Raw genomic sequence first — 13,582 nt, 5'->3', positions numbered from 1 at the left:
GGACACAGGAGCCATGCTTGATTTAGAGACCAGTAAACCTACTTTGGAACATGAAAGTGAACAAGAGAACCTGGAATAACATATAAACTTAAATATTTTACTTATCAAAGATAATTTATATAGACACCAGATTTAACACCATGTCCATGAAGTGGAAAATTAAGTGGATTAACTTAGAACTCTCCCAGAGGGCCATGTTTATATGACATCTGTCAGGCAAAATGCCCTGGCACTCTTCATATACTTGGGTAATTTTGAATTAAAATCTTCCTGATTTGAAATGCAAAACTAGTTTTAAAGACTCTTATAAATTCCATCCATTTTCTATGACATGTAAGATACTTTCTGATTGTCCTGCTCATTGGGTTTCATATGGACAGAATATTGGTATAGTGATAACAGCAAAAGAACAACAAATCTACAACAAATAGGATCTTTTTGTTATGTTCAATGCCTTGAATATACTATATGAAAAGCGTATGTTTCTATTAATGTACAAGTATCAAAATGTGAAATATTTTTCTAAGATATTTTTAAAAGTATGCCCAAAGACAAGATTAACAAAAGCACATTTAAAAAAAATGTTTATTTCCCCATTTTCTTAGCCATTTTAAATTACATTATGTTTGTTTTTTTTTACAAAAACTATATAATTTTAAAGATTAGATTAGTTATTTGCCAGATTCTGCATTACCACTCAAGTGCTCAAATTTTATGCTTTTTTCACACATACTTTGTCATAAAATATCCATGGTAGCATTTCTCTACTTATACCCACAGCCACTCTATCCAATATATTCCTTACACTGATAAATATCCTCAAAAGGGAATCAAAACAACTATATTAATACATATTTATTGCTCCTCTATAAATTCTGTAATGACATCCATCCATATAGCAATCAATCACTTTTAAGAGTGGTAAAATTGGAATTTCATTATTTAGTATATTTAAGAATTATGGCTCAAGATTTAAGTTTTCAAGATTTAATATAAACAAGTCTAAGTACACCATTTATAGATCCTGTATTTCAAAACTGACAGACAAAAAAGGTTCCATGAAAAGCCAGGAGGGAATTACGATTACAGATATGGATGGTACTTAAAGAATTCTTACCTCCAAAGAAGTAGTTGTCTCCAGAGTCAATCTGGGCATTGACTTCCATCATAGACGAGGGCTCATTGTCAAGAGCCAAAGATATTTGAAGTCCCCTAGTGCTGAGACTCACTGTGTGCCAGAGCCCATCATTAAGACTATGACCTACAAAACAAAACAGAATCTGGGTCATTATACATTTCAGGAAAGAGATCATTTAGAAACATTTATTATGCTTTGTCAGAGCGAGAATGTAACATGAAGCTATAGTAAAAGCTTGGATTAAAGGTGGGGTATATCTATGACAGGTCTAATAACAAAGACATTAGTTCTGTCATGATGCAAGTAGGAAAATGTTCAGAATAAACATTTTCTGTCCTCAAACATTGGAGACTTTACACTTAAACAAAACCTCATCATTAGATTTAAATGATAAATTTGCCCATATAATAGATATGAATTTCATATCTCTGAAATTCTAGTTTGAGAACACTAGAGAATTAAGCAGATCTAAGATAAATGTGATATTACTAAACTTAAACATTAAAGTGTTTCCATCCATCATTTAATAGAAAGCCACTTTTTCTACACAGAATAAAAGGCTAAACTCTCGGTAGGATATGAAGCGAATACAATGCAGGGCAAAGCAGATATACATAAGAACAAAGAAACAATTTAAAGACACCAATTAACCTATCTTGTATGCCTTTATGAGGTAGAAAGAAACTAGGGCACCTGGAAAAAAAGGAAGAGTATGCAAATTACACAAAAAAACAGCATGGAATGAAAATTAGATCTTAAGAGCTATGCGACACAATCATATAAACTACTTTTGTAGTTAAGTAACAAAATTGAACATTCATTTTAGAGGGTTTTATTTAATACATTAAAATAATCTTATTATACTGCAGAGTAAAAGATTATACTAGTTTTTTTATTTACCAGTGGAGATTTCTGCCTTGTGAAGCATGGATTTCTGATAAGTGAGCCTCAGTTTGCCATTAATGAGGAAGAGCAGTAAGCTTTCTGTCTCCTGTGAAAGCTTTGTGTACAAGAGGAGACCATCTTTGTTCCAGGTGCGGAACTGGAAGCGCACAGAAAGGCCATCACCTAATGAATCAGCTGGTAGCAACAAGTAACTGTTTGTAGAACTAAGGAATGTTGTAGCAATCAAATGAGGGTCCGAGCAGGAGAAAGTCACATTACCCTGGGAACAACAAAGTAAAAAAATCTCTTTGAGTTATGTTCTGTTTACACAATATATCTAACTTAAAAAAAACATATTTTCTACTGCTTTACTATTTTTTGGCCTTCTCTATCTCTGTTAATCTACTTTACAGCATAAACACTATACCAGCACATAACAACATTAACATTTAGGACACAGAAACTACAAGTTATTTTACAATGAATATACAAATTAAAATTAAACCCTGGTACCTGAGGCTAAAAGCTGAACATTTTATTGTTATCATCCTATGAAAATGAGAATGAGAGAATGAGATTTTGACACAACAGTTTCTCAATTAACAGACAGAATGCTTTCATGAAAAATCCTGTGTAATTCAAAAACAACTAAATTAAAAAAAAACAAATTCCTCATAAGAATGGATGTAAATGGGGGAATGTCTCCCAAGTTCCCTTCTGACTAGTGGATTAAAGTCCCAGATTAAAAGATTGACCTTTATTCATGTAAGATGTTTATATACTGTAGTTGTTGTAAAAGTCATTTTTAAAACAAATCTTTGTTAATGTATATACATTTCATGTAAAATATTAAGGGAGGAATTTTTATTATTGATGGGTGTAGAACAGTGTGGGAAAAGCATGAATCACAAGCCTGTAGATACATCTGGACTGCACAACTATTTTTTTACTCCTGTGATGACATGAGGATTGGGCATTATAATGATCTTTTTATAGAAAAGTCCCAAAAAACTTTATAGAAATGGAGGCCTAAGTGCTTTTTTATGTATTTACAGAGATATAACTTTAAAAGCTTAGCCCCTCTTTGAGCTTCTAGATAACTTGAAGAAGTCCCTTTCTATCATTGCTGGGCAGCTAAGCTACTTGCATCTAAAAAATAAACTTAATTTAAACTGAGGAAATCAAGCCACACAGACTCCAGTTCCACATAAGGTCCTCTCTTTCTCCAAACTGTGCCCATTTCACACACACTTAATTTGCACAGAGGGTTCTCTTGCTTTTCTCCCTTCTCCTGTGTCTTCCCACAGAGGATTCTCTCTCTTCAGGATGCCCCAACTTTCTGAATTTAAAAGGTCTCTAGGAGCCTCCTGGGGAATGTAGTTAATTTTGCCTGCCCCTGCAGTCTTCATATTCCTTTTTTTTATCTCTGAACCTTTTAAATCTATTTACTTTAAAGAACTGTAACATTGCAAATATGTATTTATTTAGGGTTTTCAATTATTACTATTACTTTTGGCAATTTATTTATTTTTTTCTAAATGAGTTTTAATTAGGGAAGTTTTCATTATAGGAAGCACGAGTTTAACGGTGTCTGACTGAGTTGGAAATTACTCATCTCCTGACCGTGGCACAGTGAGTTAATGTGATAACTAAATCTTAATAAATTAAGAAAATATTTATATTTTAAAGTGTATTATCCTACAATTTGCAAATTCAGTGTGGGTAAATCTAAACCTACCTGTATTAATTCTGAATCTTTGGTGAATTTATAAATATTCTAAAATATATATCCTAATAGGAGGAAATTTTCAGAAAGGCACTTTTCATGTTGTATCAGTGACCCTATCTATGACCCTAGGAGGTTGCCAATACAATAACCGTATAATATATATTATGCAATTATATAATACCTTCTGAAATACTAAATTTACTACATCATATGCCCTATGTGTATTCATTACTTTTCTAGGCAAAACCTACTTTTTCTAAATCCATGTTGACTATTTCCTAGAATGTTTTTTTTCTATATAGGCGATCCTCTAGTTCTTATCATATTTACCATTACCTTAAATGTCAATGTTCAGTTTTCACAACTTTTTTATGAATGGGTACCACATTACCAATTCTCTAATCCCTGGTGTAACAATGCGGGAGTTGTAGGAGCCATGGTTAACACTGGTATGAGTCGACACCCCATCTAAGAGGGCTAAGTGAGGCTAGCGAACCCCCCCCCCAAAAAAAAAACACAAAATGGGAATAACCAAAAGGAAAAATAAAAATGTGCCACTTTGCACATTAGAATCCAGGCTGGACTGTCCCAATTATGCAGGGTCCTGCCTGGAAAAAAAGAACAGTTTGGGACAATGGTATCTACTGGACTTTACCCTTTCTAATGGGGTCCAGACTGGAAGAAATTAAGGCCAAAAACACCAGTGGGAGATACATGGTGGGACAGGAGAAAAAAAAAGAAAAAATGAAGGAAAAACGTGGCCTCAAACACCTGGACGGTTTTCCCCTTGCAGGGGTCTGCTTGTCCCTCCAGGGCCCTAACAGGCCCTTAAAGGGCCCTAACAGCTGCAGCTTGTCCTTACTTAGCCAAGACAGCTGTGGTTGGTAAAGCAATGCGTTGCCCTTAATATGGGGCTCTGTCTCCACACTGAACACACCCCCTGTAATGCCACACTGGGTAAAACCCCTGCCTTAAGGGACTGTTGGAAGAGTTGTGTCGTTGTTTTCTAAATAACATTTCAACATTTCCTTGAGTACAATTGATAAGCTACTATCAGGCCCTGGACATTTATTAATATTGAGTGCTTCTAGTACCCAAAATATTTCTCCTTATTCTAAACTAATATTATATATAGAACTTTGTCCTTAACTGCCTGATGTTGACTTTTTTTCTTAGTGAATACCTCAGGGAAATACTTGTTTAGTACAGTATGTCAGCCTTTTCCCTTTTATTGTCTACACATTTACTTTTTTGTTATGGATAAATCCATGGTGGTTCTTTTACTGTTGTAGTACTAAATGAACTATACCTGGCACTCCCCCCTTTTAAATGGTTATCTTTCCCATCTCCCAGTACATACAGTAGCATTCGATAATGTTACATTACTCATGATCATTTTTACCTTTTGGATGTAATTCCAGTGACATTTTAACTGTGTGCTAAACTCTATTTTCATTATCAAAATAATTAATGTACAGTGAAGAAAAAATAGTATAAAGGTAACAGATTCTCTGGGCTTATGTTGTATTTGTTATGATGCAGTTGGTCATAAACTGTGCAGCAGCATGATGGTTGATCAAAGCCCAAGTGCAATTTTCAGTATGCAGTTTAAGATGATAGATTTCAGGATCAGGAGATTCAGTAAGAAATGATGCAGGCTGGAATTTGGTCAGTTTTTAAAGGACTGTCTAAGGAAAAAGTAAAAAATAAAATTCCAAGAAAAAGAAAAATTGGGAAACCAGAAAGGGAGTGAAAAAAAATATTAAAAAGAAAAAAAAATGTAAATAGAGAAAAATAATTATGAAACAGATTGCAGGAAAGTAGGCAAATAGGGAAGCAAAAGAAAAAAAATATTTTAGAGAGATGTGAGCGTTCACCCAAAGATTGAAGCTACAGCGATACAGCGGTTTGAAGAAACCAAATAGGTGTTCTAATTAATGATATTGGGAACTAGAAATCTAGAGCTTTATTGAAAAAGGGTTGGCTTAATTGAATGAAGTCCCAATCTAGTTTGAATATTGCCGTTGCCAGGGCAAACAGCGGGATGTGAGTCGGACCTGAACTGGGCATGGTAGTATTATTGTGTAAACACATGTATTCATCTAATGTGTAAACTTATATCTCATGTAATTTATTATTTATCCTCATCTAACTTGTTTCAGATTTATCACACTTAAAATCTTCCACCACAATGCAACAAACTATTTATGCAATACAATGCTCTGCTGTTGCTTGTTTTCTGAATTGAGCAGACACATTTGTCTAAATTGTTACCCAAGGGTAGCAGATAAGAATAAACAAATACCAGGTTTTTCTTCTTTTCTTTCATTTGGGTTTAGTCCATTATTGCACTGAATCATGACATAGTATACAAAGAAGTTAATGTTGTACTGCCATCTAGTCAGGAACAAAAGGCATGTTTTGAGAGTAGAGTAAATTATTATAGATATGATATGGTTATAGCTATGATACAAGGCTGGAGTGCTTTACATATGCAATTATAAATCATTTAAAGTGAGCTTGTTAAAAAGTACAAAAAGCCTACAATGTACTTTGGAGACTAAACCATGAATTGTAAAAAGGAACCAACTACTACAGCATTGTTCTGAAAGTATTTTTGAAACAATGTGCCATCTTATAGACATGCAACTTTGCCCATTGTACTCTGAAAAAGACTTTATTTGACCACTAAGAATCCGCATGTATATTAGTCTGAATTGTGTATGTCTGAACCTATACTGTAAAAGTCATCCTGAAATCAGTATGCCAGACCTACAAGGCTCCCTCCTGGCATTTGCACTTTTACAAAAGAGAAGCTAGGAAGTGGCAAGCTCTACATTGCTTAGAGTACAATTGGAAGACATTAGACAAGCACAGAATGTCAACTGTATTCATAAAGGCCATCTGTACAATTAAAGACATGACGTAGATGCAATACACTATGGTATCTACAAAATGGTCACTGTTTTTTTTACTACAATCAGAAAGGATGTAAGAATGACTTGTACATGTCCTTGCTTCACAGTCATCAAGAATGGTTCAAGCATTCTATACAACACTCCACGACCAGAAAGATTGTGGCTATTAGAGGTGTAATGGGGAACTATCAGTTTGGACAGTTTGTAATGGATATATATTTGAACGTAATACAGCAGACTCTGTTACAGGGGAAAATGTCTGGTATGGATGGTTGCTGTGGGCAGTTTAGGGAGCTGTGAACAAGAAGGTTGTGCAGATTGGGTAGTCACTGATATGTGGGGGGGGGTCTGGAAAGAAAAAATTATATGCTGCCACTACTATATCCTGCTGGTGTCTACAACTGGAAACATACAACATGAAAGCAAGCATGACAACAACATTCAAAATGGGCAGATCTGTAAATATCAAAAAGAAATCATTCTGTCTGAAATAAGCCTCTGTGTACGCTACACAGCCATCATTTTCTCTTTCCAGATTCTTCTGTCATATTTCACAGGGTACATTATGATGGGGTAATCTTGAGTTAAGAGCCTGCTCAGAGCCCATATCATGCCTGATAAGCTCAATAATGGTGAAGTCTTCTGCCAATAGCCATTATCCAATCTACTTAGTGTTCTGTGGGTCAGGTAGTCTAACAGGCAAAGAAACATTAAAATATTATGTGTAGCCTCTTTCCAGGAGATACCATATGCCTTTCACATGGTGGCTTATAAGAAAGATTAAAGCTGCATGTGACTCCTAAATACAACATATGCCCAGAGAATCTGTTATCTCTGCAATATTTCCTTCCTGTGCATTGGTTATTATGATAACCAAAATAGAGGTCAGCACACAAGACTAGTTGTTCTGAAGCATACAAATTGTATTGCAGTCATAAACAAAATTTCTCAAAGAAAAGGACTTTAGAAAATTCTTATTCTTTCTTTTAGATTTTTATTCTTATATTATTTCAACATGAAACCTTGCTAAATATTTTAAATTACTTTGAGAGTAATTAATTTATTTTACAAGACATATATTATTATATTGAATTATATAGTCCCATTTAATTATATTCTGTGTAGATACATTAAAGTATTTGGAGACTACAATGATGTCTTTTTCCCTTTTTATGGACCACAAAAGTACTAACCGTTCTTGCCAAATATAAAGAATCAAACAAAACATTAAAATAATCTTAATACATATAAATTATCCCTGGGGTTTTGTACATCACATTATTTAGCATCAAAACATTGTAAAATCACTACAGTAAAATAAATGTACACCATAAAGTGTAGTTTTTTAAATCATCTAATTATAGGGTCCTAAACTAAGAGGGAGTTAGCAGACAACATAATCTCACTTAGTAGTATCTAACCCCCATATCCTCTTAGGTTTTTGTTACAGCATGTTACTGTCTATAAGAGATATTCTTGTTTTCAGCACAGAGAGAAATGATTCTGGTGAGAGACTTTCTACTTCACTAGCTTCCACTAATTGAGCACAAAAAGGCTCTTGAGAACCCATCCATAAAAACAGACAGAGGCAATCTGTAATTGTAAAATGAATCTGGTGGCAACTCTGTTAAAATTCTCTAAAGACTGAAGTGGTAGGAAAAGAGATTTTTCCTTAACTTAAAAAGGGTTCTTGTCTTTATCCCTTCTATTTAGGTATTAAACCAAGTGTGGCCCTATTTATCCATTAAATCCAGGCTCTGAAAACTAGGAAGGGAGCACAAATTATTTATGTAGTAGTTCAGGCGGGTAGCTGCGTTAGCATGCGTAGGCTGCAAAAGAACAATAGGTTTATTCCATGCTGAAAAAAAGAAGAAAGAAAACACAACGTTTCAGCAGTGGAGCCTTCTTCAGGTGTGAGGATTATTTATCAAATTATTTATGTCATTTCAGAACTTTGACCTTCATGACTTCTAAGCTTTCCTGCTTCACATACTGTACAGCAATGTAATAGGTACAAACTTACTATATATCCTGGTTTCCCATGCAGGTTGTATTTTATTTCTCTTGCATATTGTGACTGTACTTTCCAAACAACAAAATAAAACAATAGTCTCCTATTGTCTCCTCTATCCTTAGCATGTTACTCCTGTTCTTTGCCTCTCAACAGTTCTTTGTAATCTTACAGACATAGAGGCAATGGTATCCCTTATAACAAAGTCTATGTTTTTTTTTGTTGCTGAGATTCTGAAATATTTCATTATTTGTGTCCATTTTGACAAACCTTAAAAAGTAATTTCTCACATATCATGGTGAATAAAATCTGTGTTCAAGAGCAAAGTACTGCCATTGTCTTGCTGGTAGAAATGAAAGGAGAGCTATAAAGAATTGGTCCCCTTTCACTTACCCTGTGGAAAAAAGGATCTTGCCTTTGTAAGATAATGAAAAATAAGATTCAGTTTACCACTTTTTAAATAGAATATATTTAAATATAGAAATGTAAACACTTCAATTATTTTTGTTATACCCACAGATAGAGGCAATCTGTAATTGTAAAATGAAACTATTGGCATCTCTATTCCAGGTTTGGAATTGTCAGTTAGGGGTTTTCAATGTCTCAGCTCATTGTTATGAAACCCACATCTGACACAGGAGAAAATAATGATAGCTAGACTCTTCCAGCATGACCACCTTTGAGCAACATCTTTTAACATGTCACAGGCAGTAAAACTACTATTGGTGGTTCAATTACGATTGGAAGAAAGACTCATCCCTCACCAACAACACGGCAACCTGAGAGTCTGTGCTGATCAACTATTCCCATCAAACACTAAGTAGAACTCAGCCAACTATGCACTGTCACTTGAGTCACTGTCAAGGACGTCCAAAGGGACTAACCGTGGAGAGCAGGAGAGCGGATAAAGACCCATCTGCGTAGCGGTGAAACGGAAAAAAGGCCCAGGCTCGTTAGTGCAAAGAGTTCAGGAGTGCCGTATAGAAACCTATGCCCTCAGGTAGCGGACGTGGGGCGACCTGGCGCTAGGCGGGTCTCAGGACATCCGAACGTCAATGCTGAGCGAGGGCAGGGTGCAAGACCCGGAAATATATAGCCCAAGGGAAAGAGAGGGACTGGAAGGGCAGCAGGCAGGAAACTAGGGACAGGACAGAGTAGGAGCGCCCTCAGGCTGCAGAGGGCGTGACAGTCACCTGGTCACAGCTCAATCAATCAATCAAATCAATCAAAGTTTATTTATCAAATACACAACAATACAGCATGCAGCAGTAGTTGCTGGCAATGAAATGTCTTTTCTATGAGCTCACCGGGGGGGTGGGAATCTCAAAATTAAGGTTACAAAAAATAAGGTTACATAATAATAGATAATAATGTAATAGAAATTAAATAAACACAGACAGACAAAACTCAGTATAAATAGAGCTGCTATGTGTCCATGGTGTATGCAATATATTATGTTCAAGTAGTGCAGTATGCACAGTACAGTGAAAACAGTATGTCCATGTAGCCATTACAGGTGATTTCCTAAAGGAGCTGCAGGTTGGCTATTTAGCAGTCTTATTGCTTGGAGGTAGAAGCTGTTCCGTAATCTCTTGGACTTTGACCGAATGCTTCAGTACCGTTTACTGGACAGTAGGATAGAAAACAGTTTGTGACTGGGATGACTGGGGTCCTTGAGAATGGACCTGGACTTCTTAAGACATATAGCTGAGTAGATATCCTGAATGTTTGTTTGCTCACAGCCGGTAGTGAGCTGTGCTGACTTCACCACCCTCTGCAGTACTTTGCAATCCCAGGCGGAGCAGTTTCCATACCAGGCAGTGATGCAACCAGTCAGGATACTCTCAATAGTGCACTTGTAGAAGTTGGCCTCGATATGTGATGGCATGCCAAACGTCTTTAGCCTGCGGACAAAGAATAGGCGTTGCCGTGCTTTTTTGACCACGATGTTGGTGTGGTGAGACTTGGTTAAGTCCTCTGTGATGTTAGCTCCCAGGAACTTAAAACTGCTGACCCTCTCCACTGAAGTCCCATTGATATACTGTAGATAGGTGTGTGATCTCCTCCCTGGTGTTTCCTATAATCCACAATCATCTTCTTAGTCTTACTGATGTTCAGAGAGAGGTTGTTCTCCTGGCACCATGCTGCCAGGGTTTCAACCTCCTCCCTGTACGCAGACTCTTCACCATCTGTGATCAGGCTGATGACTGTTGTATCGTCCGCAAACTTAATGATCGTTAAGTTTGAATGATAGTTATGCTCACTAGTGACATGACCCAGTCTTGAACCATGACATCTGCATCAGCCTGCACTCAGGCAAGATTCTTGAATTTAGCCACTCTGGATGCCCAGCAATAACTATATTTTATCCAATATGCATCTGTTTTTTTTCAGTTTGGTCATTAATATGATATACTGTAACAGACTTGAAAGTTCTTAATAACATTATAATGGCTCAATAAAAATGAGACTTGTGCAAATATCTTTATAGACTTATCTAAGGCTTTGATACCATAGATAATTCAGTCCTTCTGAAAAAGCTGAAAAGTATTTATCTCGATATGAACCCCCTTATATGAATTCATAATTATTTACAAAACTGTGAACAGTGGGTAACATCTGTGAGATTTGTTTCACTTTTCACAAACTTTCTAAGCTAATCTTTTCCATCTTGCCCCCCTATTTTCCTCCATCTGTATTTATAATATTGTTAAGATATTAGAAAACATTCCTGTCAGTGACACTATTTTATACTCAGAATGCATTTATCATCTATAAAGGCCAGTTTGCAGATTGGTTATAAAACAATTCAGCAGGATTTCTGGTATCAACTATTAGCTCTTCATTTGGAAAAACGCCTGTCCTAATAATTAAATAATGTATTGCAGGTCTTGGTATCATACTACAATTTAAAATGTAATACATTAATTAAACTGAACCTTTGAAGAACAAATATGAACTTCGGGTGCCACTCATTTTAATTTGTCACTAACAAGGTGGAATCTAAATATTAAGATGAAACTATCCATGTTTTTCTAATGTTGTTTACAGTTATTTGAGTAAAACTTCTCTTTTGTTATAGCTTTTTTTATTTTTTATTGTTCTCCTTCTGCAATTCTTTCTTTTTCTCTTGCTGAATTTTCTTTAATCTTTCTGTATACCATTGGCGTATACATATTAGGCAAGTTGTCATTGTAAATCAGAATTTGTTCTCAATTGATTATATAGTTATACAATATATAGAGATGTACAGATGTAGCCATTCAAAATGTGCAGTAAAACCCCATACCGTGGGAATTGAGTTACAGGCTACTGCAATGCGTGATTCGCTGGCCAAAAAGATTGTCAGATGGCACTTTGTGGTGAATTAGTTGTTAGTGAAACTATTTCTTCATTTAATCTCTGTACTGTGCATGTTTAAATCTGCTTAATATGGAATTTTACAACTAAAGGGAAATTGAGCTAAGTGGAATTGATTGAAAGTGGCAGCTGAGCATAAAAATAACAGGAGTATAACGTCTCTGAACGTCATGAATGATATTAATTTGGGAATCTAAATATATTATACAAACTGTATGGTAGTAGTAGTTTACACCACAATGGTACTTGAGTACTTAGACCCCCTGCAGTTTACATACCGGTGTGACAGGTCCACTGACAATGCTGTTTCCCTACCTCTTCACACTGCCCTGGCTCATTTGGATGATAAAGATGCATACGTCAGAATGCTATTCATTGATTACAGCTCCGTATTTAACAAAATAGTTCCTTCCAGACTAGTCAGGAAGCTTAATGACCTTGGCATCAACACCACTCTATGCAGGTGGATTATGGATTTCCTGACTGGCAGACCACAGACTATGAGGGTAGATGGAAAACTTTCTTCCACGCTGACCATCAATATAGGTGCCCCTCAGGGCTATGTGCTTAGCCCCCTGCTGTTCTCCTTGTTTACCCACAATTGTGTGGCCAGACACAACTCCAACCCCATCTACAAATATGTTGATGACGCTACCATCACTGGCCAAATCACTGCTAATGAGGAGACAGCCTACAGGATGAGGTCAGGAACCTGGCAGAGTGGTGCTTTGACAATAATCTCTCCCTCAATGTCAACAAAATCAAAGAGCTGGTCATTGATTTTAGAAAGCAGGGTGGGGAACACACCCCTCTTCACATCAACATGGTGGCTGTTGAGATGGTTAGCAGCTTCAAGTTCCTGGGTACCTTCATCGCTAATGATTTAACGTAGTCCCAGCATGGAACTGGAGATACAAAGAAGGCACAACAGCACCTGTACTGCCTTAGACAGTTGAAAAAAATTTGTCTATCTTCAACTGTCTGTACCACATTTTACAGGTGTCCTATTGAGAGTCTGCTCACATGTGCTATTACAGTGTGGTTTGGCAGAAGCTTATTGTCCAACCGAAGGCGTTACAGGGAATGATCAGGTTGGCCCAGTCCATCATTGGAGTACAGCTCCCCTCTATTTCTGACATTTTTACAACTCACTGTCTCGGGAAGGCTGAAAGTATCGCTAAGGATATCAGTCATCCTGGTTTCTCATTTTTCTTCCCCCTTCCCTCTGGTAAGCGTTATAGGAGCATAAAGGCACGTACATCCAGATTCAGAGACAGTTTCTTCCCACAAGCTGCTGGATTACTGAACTCTACCCGTACCACTGGCTCACACTGATGGGTTTTTTTTTCTAAGATGTATGTTATTTAACTTTTTGCTGTTGATGCCGCTGTTCTGTGTTTATGTTTTTGGTGTTTCCCTAATGTCTTTGTATTGGAGCATACATGCAAATATGCATTTCATTGCACTTGTGCATATGACAATAAACTGAACTGAATTGAACTGAACAATAAACTGAACTGCACTTACAATATTAAGTGTAG

The 13,582-nt window shown here is 36.3% G+C and overlaps 1 protein-coding gene across 1 annotated transcript in view; it reads right to left on the bottom strand.

The window, feature by feature from the left end:
• The window catches only part of LOC148821781 (contactin-associated protein-like 5), a 138,329-nt gene that overhangs the window by 96,415 nt on the left and 28,332 nt on the right, over positions 1–13,582 (bottom strand). Inside the window, exons 5-6 of the mRNA XM_088930790.1 lie at positions 2,039–2,303; positions 1,118–1,261 (exon numbers count right to left, since the gene is read on the bottom strand). Coding sequence (XP_088786916.1) covers positions 1,118–1,261; positions 2,039–2,303 — 409 coding nt within the window. The remainder of the gene's footprint in view (positions 1–1,117; positions 1,262–2,038; positions 2,304–13,582) is intronic.

This window comes from Atractosteus spatula, chromosome 13, assembly GCF_055471065.1.
Source record: "Atractosteus spatula isolate fAtrSpa1 chromosome 13, fAtrSpa1.hap1, whole genome shotgun sequence".
In the NCBI taxonomy this organism is placed as follows: Eukaryota; Metazoa; Chordata; class Actinopteri; order Semionotiformes; family Lepisosteidae; genus Atractosteus; species Atractosteus spatula.
The sequence above is the reverse complement of the archived record's forward strand: the minus strand, read 5'-3'. Positions and strand labels throughout refer to the sequence as shown.